A 20,672-nucleotide genomic window follows, 5' to 3' on the forward strand; every position below is an offset into this window, starting at 1 on the left:
AAGAGCCACCACACACATACATATCCAGGACATGGGCTACAACTGTTGCATTCCTTATGTCAAGCCACTCATAGCCAATAGACAACGCCAGAAGCGTCTTACCTGAGCCAAGGAGAAAAAGAACTGGACTGTTGCTCAGTGGTCCAAAGTGTTGTTTTCAGATAAAAGTAAATTTTGTATTTCATTTGGAAATCAAGTCCCAGAGTCTGGAGGAAGAGTGAAGAGGCCACAATCCAAGCTACTTGAGGTCTAGTGTGCATTTTCCACAATCAGTGATAGTTTGGGGAGCCATGTCATCTGCTGGTGTAGGTCCACTGTGTTTTATCAAGACCAAAGTTAGAGAAGCCATCTACCAGGAAATTTTAGAGCACTTCATGCTTCCCTCTGCCGACAAGCTTTTTGGAGATGGAAATTTTATTTTCCAGCAGTACTTGGCACCTGTCCACACTGCCAAATGTACCAATACCTGGTTTAATAACCAAAGTATCACTGTGCTTGATTGGCCAGCAAACTCGCCTGACCTAAACCCCATAGAGATTCTATGGGGTATTGTCAAGAGGAAGATGAGCGACAACAGACCCAACATTGCAGATGAGCTGAAGGCTGCTATCAAAGCAACCTGGGCTTCCATAACACCTCAGCAGTGTCACAGGCTGATTTCCTCCATGCCACACCGCATTGATGCAGTAATTCATGCAAAAGGAGCCCCGACCATTAAGTGCATTTACTGTACAGACAGTACAGTAGGAAAACGTTTCTGAGTTTAAAATCATTTTTTCAGTTGGTGTTATATAATATTCTAACTTTCTGAGATAATGACTTTTGGGTTTTCATTGGCTGTAAGCCATAATCCTCAACATTAACAGAAATAAACACTTGAAATAGATCACGCTGTTTGTAATGACTCTATATACCGTATTTTTCGGACTATAAGACACACCGGACCATAAGACGCACCCTGGTTTTAGAGGAGGAAAATAGGAAAATAAAATTTTAAGCAAAAATGGGGTCATGACACACTGTTATGGGGCGAGGATCTGCTGCTGACACTGTTATGGGGGTAATGTCCCCAAATTCTCTACTAAGGTACCCCATCCTGGTAATGATCCTCCTGCCTTGTATATGATCCCCATCCTTGTATATATGTCCCTCATCCTGGTATAGCCCCCATCCTGATAAATACACCCATCCTGATAAATACCCCCATCCTGCTATATACTCCCATCTTGCTATATACCCCCATCCTGATAAATACCCATATCCTGCTATCCTGCAATATACCCCCATCCTGCTATATACCCCCATCCTGATAAATACCCTCATCCTGCTATATACCCCCATCCTGCTATATACCCCCATCCTGCTATACACCCCCATCTTGGTATATGGCCTGTATCCTGTGGCACACAAAATAATAAACATTTATGCTCACCTCTCCTCACACCAGCAGCATTGCAATGTCCTCCTGTCTGCCTGCCCACTGATGTGTGTGGAGAGCGATGCACACAGGGATGACGTCATCGCTGTGCGTGCTCTCCACACACATCAGCGGGCTGGCAGACAGGAGGACATCACGATGCTGCAGGGAACAGTGACTGGTGAGTATACCGTACTTATTCACTGTCCCCCGTGCTGATGATGATGCGCGGAGGGCAGTGAATATAGCCGCACATGATCATTCCAGGCTGTAGTTGCCAGGGGTGATCATGCGGGACGGCTCCCCCGCACATCATCCCGCCCATCTTTCAGCGCCGTCTTCAGCGCTGAGAGATGATGGGCAGGAGGATGCATGCATATGAAATGAGCGGGCCCACGTGGTCACGGCAGGCGCTGCTACAGCCTGCTCACACCGCCGATGACCCGCTCCACCGCAGCACCCTCATTCCTCGCAGCCATGCCCCTACATTCAGACTATAAGACGCACCCCCCACTTTCCCCAACATTTGGGGGGGGGGGAGTGCGTCTTATAGTCCGAAAAATACGGTAATATTTGTGTTTTCTCTTTTTGCATAGAATTACTGAAAATAACTTTTTAATGATATTCTAATTTACTGAGATGCACTTGTAAGCTCTTCGAAATATCCTACAATAGCACTTATTAAAAATGTATAGAACAAAATTAAATACTTACGAAACATTACTGCTTTTACAAAATATACGCCAGTTTGAGATAATAATAATAAAGTTCCAGAATTCCTAACCTTTGGTTATTGGCGGCAGGTTGGGATCTGGAGCCTTTCACTTTTGGAAGGAAATGTTTATAAAACATTAGAGAAACTTTAGGATGAATATCCTCTACATTATAAGCATGTCTTTTAAGTTTTTACAATTATGTGATGTATCTGAATCTCAATGTAGATCATACCCTATCTCTATACAAGTTGACATGGTGGTAGATGCAATAGGGATGCAGAGGAACACCAAACGGTTCATATCCCTGATTTATAGGAACCTTTACCATAAAGCAAATACAAAACGCATGTCGGGGTGTCCTCTGGTCTGGTCTGAGCAGCACATATACTATGGTTATGTTACTGACTTTATTAATGGCACTTTAACCATCAGCAATTTACACTAGTGATGGTAGGAACATATATCTTATGTAATACAATTGATAGGTTTGCATATCATTAGTTTTGACATTCATTACCTCTCCATCTATCTCATATGCACTTGATTTAACACTTAACTTACCTTATCAAGACACGTCTTTTTTTCTCTATAATTAGTAATGCTTATATTTTTTGTTGAGAGTCACTCATAATGAATGGCTATTATAGAGTTTCTTCTCAGTGATATTTTACTGATGAAATATATTACACAAATATTAATGACCGCATGTATATAGAGACCTTGTGGAATTTGTTTTTGAATTTTCTTATTTTGCCTCCTATCGATATTATTTTTATTTATGTATGCCATGTAATTTTTATATTAAGATGACCAATATGCACCATTGTGTTTCTACACCAATTTTGTGAGTGTTTTTGTTTAGTGTGTATTAAGAGAGTCAGGTTAATCCTTTACAAGTAGCTTCCATTACTAGAGTTATTGAAAAATGATTGAATGTTCTCAGTGTGAGGAACAAAATTATAATCTTGTGATATCCTTTAATGGCTAATAGAGTTATTGAGAAATGTTTAACCTATTGAACTCCCATGATCTGTGTATTGCCTGAGAATAAAGTTGTTTAATTGTACTGAATTGTCTCCAACCAATTCATCTACTATATACTGCCATTAAATAAATAGACAACATGTAAAATATTTAATTGTAGGAATGACTCCACATTTATAGAATCTTCCATTTGATTTTTTTACAGTCCATTGATCCTGGACAGCAGTTTACTTGGGAGCACTCAAATCTTGAAGTCAACAAACCCAAAAACCGCTATGCTAATGTGATTGCCTATGATCACTCTCGAGTTATTCTCATGCCTGTTGAAGGTACAAAACTGTATATACCCACATAAATAATTAGCTGTATAACATTAACATACCACAAACTATAATCTTTTGTTCAGTTTCTTTAAAGTCTTTGTGTCCAAATAGAAAATTTAGTGTCTCCTTGGTTCTCAGGTTATTAATGATCTAGGTCATAATTTCTGATACATAAAGTATAAAACCATCCACTTTCCACTTTAAATTTAAAAAAAAATGTTTAGTATCGTCCAGAAACCTCAGTCCAGGTCAGGGCAACATGTAATTGCTTTAAATCAACAAGTTACTTTTTTTTTTTTTTATAATTTTATGGCAAATTTAATCAAAAAGCCTAGAAAACTTGAAGAAATGTTCCGTCAAACTTGTAATTTATAAGCCATACTAATCACCTATCTAGTCATGACTAGAAGCATAGAAATACCCACGGTCTTCCCTGTTTCCCATCACTCTTCTTTTCACACGTGATTTCTATCCTGTCTCACAGAATTACCGTTGTGTGTAGCGTAGCTATTTTCTTCACTGTAAGTCTATGGACCCTCCGAAAGAACCTCTTAGTGAGAAAGCGACTTCTGTTTTCTCCTACACCCCTGTGTGAAACAGTTTATTTGCTTGCATGTCACATAAGCTAGTGAGGTCTGAAGAGGTGTTGGAAATCAGGGAAGATGGCAATCCATAAGTGCATTAATGCATTTAGACATCATGACATAAGTGATTAGAATAATTTATGAAATTTTTGATGTAACATTTTCTTTAAGGGGAAATTATATCCATATGTGTTATTAGGCGGTTAGTAACGCAAATTGTGTTCTTGAGAAAGGTTTATTCTACATTTATGCTATGGCCTCGTGGTGCACTCATGAAAAAAAAATATAAGTTTACCCTCAAAATACATGGAAGGGATTAAGGGAACTCATTCAACAAAAAGGGGTTGTCCCATGAACAAAGTACATATTAATCAATAGTTCTTGGAAAAATAAGTTCCACTATTGGATGTGTTAAAAAAATGTTCGTGTGCTGAGATAATCTTATAAATGTGCTCCTACTATGTACTGTGTAGTGGCTGCGCCTGACCGTGCAGGAACATGGTCTAATCATACCACATCTCCTGGGCAGGGTGAAAGCAAAAAAAGTATACAGATAGGACAGCATAGGATTGCTGCCTATTTTTTCTGTGAGATAAAACATTTCCCATTTACCTCACAATAACCAGCAGCTGTGATCTCATGCTGTAATGTCTGTATACTCTTCTGCATCCTTCCCTGAACAGGAGCCATGGTATGATCAGACCATGTTCCTGCTCAGTCAGACACAGCCATTACACAGTACATAGCAAGGACACTTAAATAAGATTATCTCAGCACATGAACATTTTTTTAACACATCCAATTGTGGAAATTATTATTATTCCAAGAGTCAATATAAATTGTAATGTTTTATGTATAAACTTTGAAAACCTAATAAAAAATTATTGAATCATAAATTGTAATGTTTTATATGATTCCCATATCATTGAATTTCCTGCTAAATGTGGGCTTATACAGTCATATGAAAAAGTTTGGGCACCCCTATTAATGTTAACCTTTTTTCTTTATAACAATTTGGGGGTTTTGCAACAGCTATTTCAGTTTCATATATCTAATAACTGATGGACTGAGTAATATTTCTGGATTGAAATGAGGTTTATTGTACTAACAGAAAATGTGCACTCTGCATTTAAACAAAATTTGACTGGTGCAAAAGTATGGGCACCTCAACATAAAAGTGACATTAATATTTTGTAGATCCTCCTTTTGCAAAAATAACAGCCTCTAGTCGCTTACTGTAGCTTTTAATGAGTTCCTGGATCCTGGATGAAGGTATATTTGACCATTCCTGTTTACAAAACAATTCCAGTTCAGTTAAGTTTGATGGTCGCTGAGCATGGACAGTCCGCTTCAAATCATCCCACAGATTTTCAATGATATTCAGGTCTGGGGACTGGGATGGCCATTCCAGAACATTGTAATTGTTCCTCTGCATGAATGCCTGAGTAGATTTGGAGCAGTGTTTTGGATCATTGTCTTGCTGAAATATCCATCCCCTGCGTAACTTCAACTTTGTCACTGATTCTTGCACATTATTGTCAAGAATCTGCTGATACTGAGTTGAATCCATGCGACCATCAACTTTAACAAGATTCCCGGTGCCGGCATTGGCCACAAAGCCCCAAAGCATGATGGAACCTCCACCAAATTTTACTGTGGGTGGCAAGTGCTTTTCTTGGAATGCCGTGTTTTTTTGCCTCCATGCATAATGCCTTTTTGTATGACCAAACAACTCAATCTTTGTTTCATCAGTCCACAGGACCTTCTTCCAAAATATAACTGGCTTGTCCAAATGTGCTTTTGCATACCTTAGGGAACTCTGTTTGTGGCGTGCTTGCAGAAACGGCTTCTTTCGCATCACTCTCCCATACAGCTTCTCCTTGTGCAAAGTGTGCTGTATTGTTGACCGATGCACATTGACACCATCTGCAGTAAGATGATGCTGCAGGTCTTTGGAGGTGGTCTGTGGATTGTCCTTGACTGTTCTCACCATTCTTCTTCTCTGCCTTTCTGATATTTTTCTTGGCCTGCCACTTCTGGGCTTAACAAGAACTGTACCTGTGTTCTTCCATTTCCTTACTATGTTCCTCACGGTGAAAACTGACAGTTTAAATCTCTGAGACATCTTTTTGTATCCTTCCCCTGAACAACTATGTTGAATAATCTTTGTTTTCAGATCATTTGAGAGTTGTTTTGAGGAGCCCATGATGCCACTCTTCATAGGAGATTCAAATAGGAGAACAACTTGCAAGTGGCCACCTTAAATACCTTTTCTCATGATTGGATACACTTGCCTATGAAGTTCAAAGCTCAATGAGGTTACAAAACCAATTTAGTGCTTTAGTAAGTCAGTAAAAAAGTAGTTAGGAATGTTCATATCAAGAAATTGATAAGGGTGCCCATACTTTTGCACCCGTCAAATTTTGTTTAAATGCGGATTGCACATTTTTTGTTAGTACAATAAACCTCATTTCAATCCAGAAATATTACTCAGTCCATCAGTTATTATATATATGAAACTGTAATAGCTGTTGCAAAAACCCAAATTGTTATAAAGAAAAAAGGTTAACATTATTAGGGGTGCCCAAACTTTTTCATATGACTGTAAGTGCAGATGCGCAGCATCTAACTGACTGTTAGTAGGGATGAGCGATATTGAACTGTAAAGTTCGGGGTCTGTACCGAACACCTAGTGTCTAGTGCTCCAACTCGAAAACGTTTCACAGAAGTCCATGTCCAAGTTCGGGTCCTGTTCGGATGCTAAATAACATTTGTTCAAAGGCTGCCGTGCAGCCAATCAACAAGCTATTCAGCATGGAGAAGATGTCTAAATAAATAAAAATAAAATAATTACATTTGCTCCCCACAGCCTCAGCTGTCTACTTTACCTTGGCTGGTTATTTAAAATAGAGGAGAACCCACACTCACATTCCATTTTATTTTAAATTATTTAATTAAATAATAATTTTAAAAATGGGGTGGGGTCCCCTCTATTTTTGATAACAGCCAAGGTACAGCAAACAGCTGGGGGCTGGTATTATCAGACTGGGAAGGTCCATGGTTATTTGGCCCTTCCCCTCCTAAAAATAGCAGCCCACAGCTGTCCCAGATGTGGGGCATCCAATAGATACTCCAATTTTGTTGTTTTGCCTCTGCTCGCCCTGGTGCGGTGGCAATCAAAATAATACTTTTGGGATTAATGTCAGCTTTGAATTGACAACTGGCATCCAGCCCATAGCTTAGTAATAAATTGTCGTCTATTTGCCTCCCTCATTACTAACCTGGTAGGTGTACAATTAAAAAACACACACACGGGAAAAAAATAATTTATTTTAATAACGCCTCCCCCACACTCCCTCGTTCACCAATTTATTAATTTTAAAAATCCTCAAAGTTCCGACTTAATCCAATGGTGTAATATCCTATGATGCCCATCGAATCCTATGGTGCCTCATTCATAGGTTACTTGCATACAGCGGCAGACCTGGAATTTCTCACTGTCATGAGAAATTCTGTACCTGCTGCTGATCTTAAGTGCCCTATGGAGGCTCATTTTCAGAGTGTTCTCAGAACGAGACTCCATAAGTCAGCGACAGGTGCAGAATTTCTCATGAGCTTGAGAAATTCCGTGTCTGCCGCTGATCGGGAGTGACCTATGGAGCCTCGTACTCAGGAATCCATAGAATTCGATGGGAAGTGTGGAACATTAGACCTTTGGATTACATCTCAAATTCAAGAATTTTTTTTTTAAATTCATAAATTGATTAACAAGGGAGTGTGTGGAGTTTTTTTTATTCAAATATACAATTTTTTTTTCCTGTGTGTTTGAGTTTTTTAATTCTACATTTACCACCAGGTTAGTAATGGGGGTGTCTGATAGACTCCTCTCCATTACTAACCCCTGAGTTTGATGCCAAATATCATTTCACAGCTGATATTAACCAAAAGGTATTACCCCAATTGCTACCACACATAGGGAAGAGCTAGGCAAAGTGCCAGATTTGGCACATCTAATAGATGCCCCACTTCTGGGACAGCTGTGGGCTGCTATTTTTAGGCTGGGAAGGGCCAAATAACCATGGGCCTTCGAAGCCTAATAAATCCAGCCCACAGCTGTCTGCTTTAGCTTGACTAGGTATCAAAAATAGCGAGGATAATTTTTAAAAACTGTCTGGGTCCTCTCTATTTTTGATAACCATTCATTTAATACACACAGCTGAGGACTGCAGCTCGCAGATGTCTGCTTTACCTGTGCTGGTTATCCAAATTGGTTGGACTCCACTTTATTTATTTTTTTATTCCCTATTCACGCTTGTTTGAAGGGCAATTGTCCTGCTCCTACCCTCATTTTGCTTCCTTTTGCTGCATCCTAACCCTTACTACGACCATTTTACAGCCATTTTACAGCGCCAAAGTTTGGATTTTTATTGACTTATATGAGGTTCAGGGTCCAGGATCACGTTCAGGTCCCAAACCAAACTTTTAACTTAAATCTGGGCAAAGCCAAACATCCATGGGTCTGCACATCCATGATTGTTAGCCTTCCCTGTACAAACCTTTGCAGGGATTGAGCTATCTGTGAGTAGGAACCCCATCGGAGACTTATGTCTATGTAGTAACACACAGTTCATTCTTCTTTTAATTATGTTTCTACAGAAAAGCATTCACTAGTTTGCAATTGTTCATTTTTCCATAAGTTGTGAAAGTGTTACAGATAAGCATTATAATTATTCTTCATATTTCTAATGTCTTTTATATTTTTTATTTTGTGATTATTAAGTAATTATGAATTCCTTTTACTACAGGAATTCTTGGCAGTGACTACATAAATTCTAACTATATTGATGGTTACCGTAAACAAAATGCATATATAGCAACACAGGGGCCCTTGCCTGACACTTTTGGAGACTTTTGGCGAATGGTATGGGAACAGCGCTCTGCTACCATTGTTATGATGACAAGACTAGAGGAGAAATCTCGAGTGAGTATTTCTAAATAAAATTTTAAAGTCATAAATCAGTTTATGCCTGATATGGACGAAAATTGCAGATGTTTCTCAAACTTCCAACATTTTCAGTTTGAAACAGAAAACAGACGAGAAACATATAAATGGTCAAACTGTACTTTTACGCAAATTTATTGAATGTTCCTGACAAATATAGAAGAATCTAGATAAACACACAACTCCAAATGTATCACACTTCAATGTTTCAGATCACCAAACAAATGTAAATATTATACCAATATAACACAAGTAAGCACAAAATGTAATTTATAAATGAAGGTCTTTATTATTATTAAGGCAAAAAGAAATCCAAACCTACAGGGCCCTGTGTGAAAAAGTGATTGCCCCCTAAACCTAATAACTGGTTGGGCCACCCTTAGCATCAATAACTGCAATCAAGAGGTTGCGATAACTGGCAATGAGTCTTTTAAAACGCTCTTTAGGAATGTTGGCCCACTCATCTAGGCAGAATTATTGTAATTCAGCCATATTGGAGGGTTTCCGAACATGAATTGCATTTTTAGGGTCATGCCACAGAATCTCAATCAGATGAAGGTCAGGACTTTGACTAGGCCACTCCAAAGTCTTAATTTTGTTTTTCTTAAATAATTCAGAGGTAGACTTGCTGCAGCATTTTGGATCATTGTCCTACTGCATAACCCAAGTGTGCTTCGGCTTGAGGTCATAAACAAATGGCTAGACATTGTCCTTCAGGATTTTATGGTAGACAACAGAATTCATGGTTCCATTTACCACAGCAAGTCTTCCAGATCCTGAAGCAGCAAAACAACCCCAGACCATCACACTACCACCATCATATTTTACTGTTAGTATGATGTTCATTTTCTAAAATGCTGTGTTATTATTACGCCAGATGTAATGAGACATACACCTTCCAAAAAGTTAAACTTTTGTCCTGTCTGTCCACAGAGTATTCTCTCAAAAGTAGAGATGAGCGAGTACCGTAATATTGGTAATCGCTATACTCATAATGAGTACTTTGTAATGTTCGTGTATTCGTTCCGAATAGTGAGTACAATGCAAGTCAATGGGAAATGAGAGTAATCTTCTGCTGGACCAAACAAAGAGGTTTGGGGGCCTGAGAAAAATGCTGAAATGGATGGGAAAGTGATGAAACTGAATAGGGAGAGCCTGAAGAATATACCTGCATGGATTTCTGACTCACATATGGTTTCTGGGATCCCCTGAAGCCACACAGAATAACTTCCGTGTGGTTTCAGTCTATCCGTGCCCCTGCAGTGTATGTCGCACTGCCCTGGCCAGTCCCACAGTGACTCACACAGCAGTGCGAGCAGCTAGGGGATGACAAGCGCTGACATCAGGAGGTTAGCTCGGATCATTACCGACTGTGATGATCTCTGCTGAACTCGTGATATCAGCGCTCGACGTCAGTGCTCGTCACTGGCTTCCATGATGCTGCGTTGTCACTACAAATTTCGCAGATGGCCCAAGACTGTGACTAGCGGTGACGTCATGGGCTCACAGGACAGTTGGCGTGAGATCGTGGTGGCCATGGAACTCAGTGACAAGCACTGACTTTACGAATTCATGACGTTGGCGCTCGTTATGCCCTGCAGTCACCTGGCCTGACCTAATGATGTCAGCTCAGGTCACTGCACTGCTTTCCCAACCAATGAGGAACATTCTGTTCTTCATTGACTGGGACAGTGAATATGGTATGCATCGTCGTGGGACCCCCTTATTGGATTACACCAGACCCGGAATTGTTTTTCTTTTCAATAAATTGGTGAAAGAGGGAATGTTTTGGGGAGTGTTTTTCAAATAAAAATTTTTTTGTTGTCTATTTTTTTTATTAATGACTGGGTTAGTAATGTCGGGTATCTGATAGATGCCGTGGTATCACTAATGGCAGGGCTTGCTGCCAGGTGACATTACACAGCTGGTATTAACCCAATATATTACCCCGTTTGCCACCGCACCAGGACAATGAAAGAGGTGGGGCGAAGCGCCAGGATTGGCGCATCTAATGAATGTGCTACTTCTGTTGCGGCTATGGCATGCTATTTTTAGGCTGGGGTCCAACAAGCATGGACCTCCCTAGTCTGAGAATACCAGACCACAGCTGTCTGCTTTACCTTGGCTTGTGATCCAATTTGAGGGGGATTCCACATTTTTTGTAGGCTGGGGAGGGTCCAATAAGCATGGACCTCCCTAGTCTGAGAATAACAGACCACAGCTGTCTGCTTTACCTTGACTTGTGATCCAATTTTCTGGGGGACTCCACGTTTTTTGTTTTAAATTGTTTATTTACTTTAAAATAACAGCGTGGGGTGCCCTCTGTTTTGGATTACCAGCCAAGGTGAAGCTGGCAGCTGTGGTCTGCTGGCTGCAATTGTCTGCTTTAGCTTTGCTGGCTACAAAAAAATAAAGGGACCCCTCGTCGTTTTTTTAATTATTTATTTATTTATTTATTTATTTGGCTAAATACAAGGCAAAGCACCCTTTAGTGCCACCTGAAAGGCACTAAAGGGTGCAAGATTACAAAATGCAGGCGAGTGGGACATTATATCTATCTATCTATCTATCTATCTATCTATCCAGCTACCTATCTTTCTAGCTTTTGACTGTAAATAACCCTCCTTCTGTTTTTTTTGCGGTTCGCAAAAAAAAAAACAACAGAAGGCACACGGATGTAAAGCTGAAGGCCCCGTTACATGCAACAACATCGCTAATGAGATGTCGTTGGGGGTCACGGAATTCGTGATGCACATCCGGCCTTGTTAGCAACGTCGTTGCGTGTGACACGTACGAGTGACCGCTAACGATGCAAAATACTTACGTTGATCGTTGATTGTTGACACGTCGTCCATTTTCAAAATATCGTTGCTGCTTTTGGACGCAGGTTGTTCAGCGTTCCTGAGGCAGCACACATCGCTATGTGTGACATCCCAGGAACAACGAACAACGCCGTACCTGCGTCCTCCGGCAATGAGGTGGGAGTGACTTTCATGCGGCTGCTCTCCGCCCCTCCGCATCTATTGGACGCCTGCCATGTGACGTCCCTGTGACGCCGCACAAACCGCCCCCTTAGAAAAGAGGCTGTTCGCCGGCCATAGCGACGTCGCTAGGAAGGTATGTGTGACGGGTACTAGCGATATTGTGCGCCATGGGTAGCGATTTGCCCGTGACGCACAAACAACGGGGTGGGTGCTTTCATGAGCGACATTGCTAGCGATGTCGATGCGTGAAAAGCGCCTTTTACCGTATACAGAATGGAAAGGATGCGTCTGTCACATTTGGATTTGCATTGTTTAAAAAAATTAGCCCTATGGCTTGATTCATGGTCGACGCAGGAAGTCTCCTTCACAAGGGCCACCAATGACAAATAGTAGTTAGGCTGCAGTAGGAGTACTGTCCTAGTTTGTCCGCCACTGCACAATGTGCATAGTGTTTACAAAAATTAGCCCTATGGCCTGAGTCATGGTTGACGCAGGAAAGAAACGACTTTATATGGCAAGGGGTGGCTTGCTCTCATCTGGAGGGATTGCAAACTGTGGAGAAATCCAGTACTTGTTGAATTTAATCAAAGTAAGTCTGTCTACATTTTCTGTGGAGAGGTGTGTGCGCCTATCAGTGATGATTGCCCCAGCAGAACTGAAAACACACTCTGACATCACACTAGCAGCCGGGCATGCCAGCACCTCCAAGGCGTATAAGGAGAGGTCGGGCCAAGTGTTCAGCTTGGACACCCAATAATTAAAGGGAACTGAAGCATCAGAAAGGACGCAGGTATGGTCCTTAAGTACCCCTTGACCATGTTGTGCAACTTAAATGTGTATCACGCAAGGGTCTTGCCACACAGACTTACACATGAACTGTACCATGTGTGCCAAGCTGCAAACAGTTAAAGGTTCTGTATCCCTACGATGAGGATCAATACTTATCCTCTCCTCACGCTGACTCGCCTCCTTCTCCTCCACCCCCTCCTCTCCAGCCCATTTTTGCTAGACAAACATGAAGCTGGGGTTGAAAGTCCTCTGTGTAGCATTGGGAGTCCCCTAGCTAGCACAGAAAAAAATTCTTCTTCCTACTCATCCTCCTTATTATCACCCAATGTTGCCTCAGAATATTGGCTGTGCTGGCTAGTATCACCCATGGGGAAATCTGGCTTCATAGCCACATGCTGGGCATTCAAAGCTTCTTCTTTGAGATTATGAAGTGATTGTTTCAACAGAGACAGCAGTGAGATGGTTAAGCTGATAATAGCTGATAATGATCACCGCTCACGAGCTTGATGCAGTACTCAAAGTTCTCAAGAACCTCACAAATGTCAGTGAACCACACCCACTCAACAGTTGTTATGTGTGGTGGCTGACTCTCAGTCTGATAAGCACGTTGGAGCTGGTATTCAGCTATTGCCCTCTGCTGCTCAGTAATCATCACCAACTTATAGAGTTCCACTACATGGGCAGGTTGCACATCAGTCGGTGACTTGGCAAATTAAAGCGCTTTTGCAGCTCTGTAAGACCAGCAAAATTGGTAGAAGAATGGCGGAAATGGGCACTAATATGATGCACCTTCTCAAGTAGGTACGGCAAGTCAGGGTATGTTTTCATAAATTTCTGAACAACTAGGTTCAGCACGTGAGCCATGCATGGCAAGTATACCAGCTTACCGACCTTTCAAGCCACCACCAGGTTACGCCCATTGTCACAAATGACTTGGCCGGGTTGGAGGTGCATAGGGAAGAACCACTGATCGGTCTGTTCATTTATACCCTTTGCTGACATATTTGCAGATGTTGATAGCCCAAACCAAGAAAACTTTGACCCCAAAAATATTGTGGAGAAAGTATAAGTGAGTACTTTGTACCAGGCAGCACAAAATGGTTGAGTCCTGCTTTGTATTTGCAAAGGCCACTAGCAACGTATGAATGTGGCTGACGTGGACAGATGGCACAAGTCAGGCTATGAAACCCTAAAGATTGTGGAAATAGGAATGGTGCTTTACTGTATCAGGCAGCAGTAAATACTAGAGTACTGGTTTGTAACTATTTGCAAAAGCCAATAACAATGTATGAATGTGGCTGACGTGGACGGATGGCACAAGTCAGGCTGTGAAACCCTTAATATTGTGGAAACAGAAAGGGTGCTTTACTGTATCAGGCAGCACAAAATGGTAAAGTCCTGCTTTGTATTTGCAAAGGCCACTAGCAACGTGTGAATGTGGCTGAAGTGGACGGACGGTAAAAGTCAGGCTGTGAACCCCTAAATATTGTGGAAGCAGGTCCTGATTCCCTATCTAATCCACAATCTATTCCCTACCTACTGTGACTTTGTTTAGTGTTATCAGCTCTTAAAAGAGCTATTGTATTCTGGTTTCTGGATGGTAAGATGGAGGTAGTGACACACACTGTTTTAAACACTCTCCCTACTCGGAAATCTGTCCCTCTAAACGCTACACTGACCTATACTGCAGGCAGCCCTAAAAAGGGCTTTTTGTGTTAATAAGAGGCCTACACTGTCCCAAGCAGCTTCTCGCTCTATCTCTACACTGATACAAAGCAGGCTCCAGACTGTTATGATTCAGGGACCGAGGAGGATCAAACAATGCGGAATCCCAAAAAGCAAACAGACTGGCTGGAAACTTAGACTGCAAACCTAATAGTGACACACAACTAACAGTAGCCGTGGAACGTGCCTACGATGACCTGGACGCCTCCACAAAGTCGGAGAACTAAATAATCTCGCAGATAGAAATATAAGAAAGCTAATCTGCCTTGGAGTAGTCCCCAAAGATAGATAGATAGCCCCCCACATGTAAAGGCTACAGTGATATAGAAAAGTACAATACAAAGCCATAAAAAACAGATTCAGCAAAGGTGAGGCCCAAACTATCTTTATAGGAAAGGATAGGAAAAAGCAACTGTCTGCAGCTGTAAAAACCTTAATATATACCAGCACTACTGATATGGAAACATCCTTAGGTCACACAACCTCTCCCCCACTTTACTAGCACTCAGATGTTACTGGGATCCAAAAACACTAATACAGATGAGGGACTGAATTAATACCAAGCATGACAAACACAAACCTTGCAGAATCATGGAGCTAAGTATACAGACACTCCCAGCAGGGGATGGTCCCATTCCACCATGAAATCCACACAGACAAAATAGGAATCATGCATAGTATCAAAGCAGAAAAAGAAACAAGAAAGTGGAAAACAAACAGCAGAGGTACAAAAACCACTTATCTGAGAGTAGCTCTGGAAGTGAGCAGAGCTGGTTACAGAATGTCCTTAACACACAGGAGCAATTGACCACCGACAAGTAACAAGAGAAAGCTACTAAGTTAAATAGCCCAATCTGACCGTTATTGCCAGTCCTCTGCAGGTGTGTCACTTTCATTCCACACATCAACTACAATGCCAGCACTGACCACAAGAGGGAGCCCCAAACTTGAAAACGTATTCATAACACCAGTGTGCGACAAATGGCGGCAAAAGGTCTTTTATAGAGCCTATGATGCTGAGCGGCCAGCCTATCACAGTAACACCGCAACCAAAATGGCTGCGGCATTACTGTGATTGGTGAAGAAACCCAACATGTTTATTGGCTGTAAATCTGGTGCCAAAATGACTGGGCAAGACATCCAAATATAGCGAGGAGAATACATCATTACTTGCTATATAACGAATAGCCCAAGTAACGTACTATTCTCGAATAGTAATGAATACCCTTGCTCATCACTACTCAAAACTCTTCGGGATCATCAAGATGTTTTCTTGTAAAACTGAGAAAGCCTTTATGTTTTCTTTGCTCAACAGTTGTTTTTGACTTGGAACTTTGCCATGCAGACCATTTTCACCCTGTCTCTTTCTTATGGTGGAGTCATGAACACTTACCTTAATTGAGGCAAGTGAGACCTGCAGTTATTTGAATGTTGTTGTGAGGTCTTTTGTGACCTCCTTCATGTCGTTACTGCACTCTTGGGGTAATTTTGGTCGGCTGGCCACTCCTGGAAAGGTTCACCACTGTTCTATGTTTTCACCATTTGTAGATAATGGCTCTCACTGTTGTTTTCTGGAATCCAAAAGCTTTAGAAATTACTTTTTAACTTTTTCTAGACTGATAGAGCTCAATTACTTTGTTTCTCATTTGTTCCTGAATTTCTTTGTATCACGGCATGATGTCTAGCTTTTTAGGATCTTCTGGTCCACTTCACTTTGCTAGGCAGGTCCTATTTAAGTGATTTCTTAATTGAGAACTGGTATGGCAGTAATCAGGCCTGGATATGGTTGGGGTAATTGAACTCAACTTCCCAAAGATGTGATAAGCCTCAGTTAATTTTTAAGATGGGGGGCAATCACTTTTCACACAGGGCCCTGGAGACTTGGATTTCTTTTTATGTTAATAATAAAGACCTTAATTTTTAAACTGCATTTTGTGTTTACTTGTGTTATCTTTATCTAATATTTATATTTGTTTGTTGATATGAAACATTTAAGTGTGACAAACATGCAAAAGAATAAGAAATCAGGAAGAGGGAAACTCTTTTTCACACCACTTTATGTGTCTTTTTTTTTTTAAATATAATTTTCATTATCTTTTTAGTATAAATTCAGTCCTTAACATTGAAATTGCACCACCAAGGAAACGTTTTAGAAGTATTGATGAAAAATGTAGCAAAGTTTTCAAAACATCTCGATTTACTGACTATCAAGTATGAGTACCATATATGGAAATACCTGCACTTACACACCTTAGCATACTATCAGGGAGGTTATTAATGGTTGTCTGAAGAATGGTCTGCCAAGCTAAATGCACTTGGGCACGTAAATATTAACATATGCTGCTTGATAGGAGACCAAGCTGGATTCACTGCAGGCCATGGAAAGATGTTTAGGTCACAGAGACTGCTCACAATAGCATGACCATCATGTGATACTGTGTTGAAAATTAGAGGATTCAGGGAAGAAAATATCCAGCAGCTTGATCCAAAACATTTTTCTTAAAATATTACTTTTATTTGCGTACAAAGATAAAATTAGTCCAAAAAGTCACATGGAGTAAATATATGGACAGAGGATGCATTTCTAACGTCTAGTTCTTATTCAGTCTCTAGCAAAACTGAGGACTAAGGCAAGTTAAAAAAAGAACTCCGACCGGACATTGGTTCAGAAGGGGGAGGGGAGGAGATAACCAATGGGTGAAAATAAATGAACAGTATATCCATAGCGATTAATAATAAAAGGAAAAAGAACAGGTAATATATATCACATAAATACCTTCATGGTTGCAACATGATAATTTCCAGAAAAGGAAACAACAGGTGAAATTCTTAATTCTTAATTCTAAATTCTGATTCTTAATAGATGTATCACTTTTTAAATTGATTCCTGCAGGAAATCTAGTTCCCATTGGGAAGATCCACCTGGTTTCTCTTCGAAGCAGGAGTTTTTTCAGGTTACTGCCTCTGCTAAACAATTTCACTTTCTCCATTGCGGTAACGCGCAAACTATCCACATTGCCGGCATGTATACGTAAGAAGTGCTTAGAAGCGCCTGACAAGCTCCTAGTAGTAATGTTATTTGCATCGTAAATATGCTCTGATATCCTTTTCTTCAATGGGCGCGATGTGCTGCCTACATATTGTGTCTGACATGTTATACAGGAAATCAAATATACAACATGATCAGAACTGCAATTGATCATAGAATTAATGTAAAAATTTCTGTTATTAGTGTAGGAGAAAAAAATCCTTAGAATTAGTCATGTGCTTACAACATCCACAGGATTTATGTCCACATTTATAGGAGCCACTTACTGACAACCAATTACCCGCGGGTTTTTTAGAATTGATTTTTTCAAATCTTTTAGTATGGTCACTTGGTGATAAGGATGCACCCAGAGTATGATTTCTTCTGGACACAAACTTAACACCACTATTGAGCATCTTTTGTAGAATATCATCCGATAATAAAACTGTAAGAAATTTTCTGATGATGTGAACGATGTCAAAAAACTTTTTTGTATATTTAGTGGAAAAAAACACTGGTAATTTGTCGTTCACTTTGGCGTTGCTGCTCTTTTTAAATTCCAAATATTGATTTCTGCTTTTGAGGTTAGTTTTAATTTTAGCCTTTTCTAGGCAGGTTTTGGAATAGCCCCTTTGTCGGAATCTGTCATCAATCAATTTCCATTCCCTTTCAAGATCACTTTGTGTGGTACAACACCTCTTGGCTCTGATGTATTCTCTTGTAGGGATGTTGTTAATGACATGCTTTGGGTGGCAACTCCTGGCATGAAAAAGGGAATTGCCCGCAGATGGTTTGCGAAATAATTTGCAATTTATTTTATTAATGCCAGGGTCACCACTCAGAGTCATGTCCAAAAAATCTACCTTAGTTGCACTGTGTTGGTGAGTGAAGAAAAGATTGTGTAGGTTATTAGCAATGAAAAAAAATGAAATCCCTCAAGGGATTGAGTGACTAAAAATAAATTCTTCCTGCCACCAAAACATAAAGATTCCCGCAAGGGAAGGGGAAAATCGAGCACCCATTGAACAGCCTTGTACCTGGATGAAAAAATCACCAAGAAAAGTAAAATAATTACAGTCATATGGAAAAGTTTGGGCACCCCTATTAATGTTAACCTTTTTTGTTTATAACAATTTGGGTTTTTGCAACAGCTATTTCAGTTTCATATATCTAATAACTGATGGACTGAGTAATATTTCTGGATTGAAATGAGGTTTATTGTACTAACAGAAAATGTGCAATCCGCATTTTAACAAAATTTGACTGGTGCAAAAGTATGGGCACCTCAACATAAAAGTGACATTAATATTTTGTAGATCCTCCTTTTGCAAAAATAACAACCTCTAGTCGCTTCCTGTAGCTTTTAATGAGTTCCTGGATCCTGGATGAAGATATATTTGACCATTCCTGTTTACAAAACAATTCCAGTTCAGTTAAGTTTGATGGTCGCCGAGCATGGACAGCACGCTTCAAATCATCCCACAGATGTTCAATGATATTCAGGTCTGGGGACTGGGATGGCCATTCCAGAACATTGTAATTGTTCCTCTGCATGAATGCCTGAGTAGATTTGGAGCGGTGTTTTGGATCATTGTCTTGCTGAAATATCCATCCCCTGCGTAACTTCAACTTCGTCACTGATTCTTGCACATTATTGTCAAGAATCTGCTGATACTGAGTTGAATCCATGCGACCCTCAACTTTAACAAGATTCCCAGTGCCAGCATTGGCCACACAGCCCCAAAGCATGATGGAACTTCCACCAAATTTTACTGTGGGTAGCAAGTGCTTTTCTTGGAATGCCGTGGTTTTTTGCCTCCATGCATAACGCCTTTTTGTATGACCAAACAACTCAATCTTTGTTTCATCAGTCCACAGGACCTTCTTCCAAAATGTAACTGGCTTGTCCAAATGTGCTTTTGCATACCTCAGGCGACTCTGTTTGTGGCGTGCTTGCAGAAATGGCTTCTTTGGCATCACTCTCCCATACAGCTTCTCCTTGTGCAACGTGCGCTGTATTGTTGACCGATGCACATTGACACCATCTGCAGCAAGATGAAGCTGCAGGTCTTTGGAGGTGGTCTGTGGATTGTCCTTGACTGTTCTTACCATTCTTCTTCTCTGCCTTTCTAATATTTTTCTTGGCCTGCCACTTCAGGGCTTAACAAGAACTGTACCTGAGTTCTTCCATTTCCTTACTATGTTCCTCACAGTGGAAACTGACAGTTTAAATCTCTGAGCCAATTTTTTGTATCCTTCCCCTGAACAACTATGTTGAATAATCTTTGTTTTCAGATCATTTGAGAGTTGTTTTGAGGAGCCCATGATGCCACTCTTCATAGGAGATTCAAATAGGAGAACAACTTGCAAGTGGTCACCTTAAATACCTTTTCTCATCATTGGATACACCTGCCTATGACGTTCAAAGTTCAATGAGGTTACAAAACCAATTTAGTGCTTTAGTAACTCAGTAAAAAGTAGTTAGGAGTGTTCAAATCAAGAAATTGATAAGGGTGGCCATACTTTTGCACCAATCAAATTTTGTTTAAATGCGGATTGCACATTTTCTGTTAGTACAATAAACCTCAATGCAACCCAGAAATATTACTTAGTCCATTAGTTATTAGATATATGAAACTGAAATAGCTGTTGCAAAAACCCAAATTGTTATAAAGAAAAAAGGTTATCATTAGTAGGGGTGCCCAAACTTTTCCATATGACTGTATTCCTGAGTAAGAAGTTGGTAACATCTAAGATATATTCTTGTAAAACTATGGAATAACCTGAATGCTTTTTAAGCTGATTTTTCAATGCCAAGATTGCCAGATAATGAGAAATTGAGGTATAAAGCGATTGGACATAGCATGTTATCCAGCTATACTTCTCATGCCAATCCAGGTTGGAGATGATATTTAGGACATGTTTACTGTCTTGGACATAACTAGGTGAAGCTCTGGCTAATTGTTGTAAATGGACATCTAACCATTCTGATAAATGCTCAGTGACAGAGCCCATACCAGAAATAATTATTCTAAACTTGGCAGTGAAATTGTTTTTGTGCGACTTAGGAAGGGCATGCAACAAAGGGGTTAATGGACAAACTGGGTTGAAAAACTCCTT

The 20,672-nt window shown here is 40.4% G+C and overlaps 1 protein-coding gene across 1 annotated transcript in view; it reads left to right on the top strand.

Moving 5' to 3' along the window:
* The window catches only part of PTPRS (protein tyrosine phosphatase receptor type S), a 684,599-nt gene that overhangs the window by 555,055 nt on the left and 108,872 nt on the right, over positions 1-20,672 (top strand). The window contains exons 24-25 of the mRNA XM_075352599.1: positions 3,323-3,446; positions 8,830-9,005. Coding sequence (XP_075208714.1) covers positions 3,323-3,446; positions 8,830-9,005 — 300 coding nt within the window. The remainder of the gene's footprint in view (positions 1-3,322; positions 3,447-8,829; positions 9,006-20,672) is intronic.

The sequence above is a fragment of the Anomaloglossus baeobatrachus genome, chromosome 1 (genome assembly GCF_048569485.1).
Source record: "Anomaloglossus baeobatrachus isolate aAnoBae1 chromosome 1, aAnoBae1.hap1, whole genome shotgun sequence".
Classification (NCBI taxonomy): Eukaryota; Metazoa; Chordata; class Amphibia; order Anura; family Aromobatidae; genus Anomaloglossus; species Anomaloglossus baeobatrachus.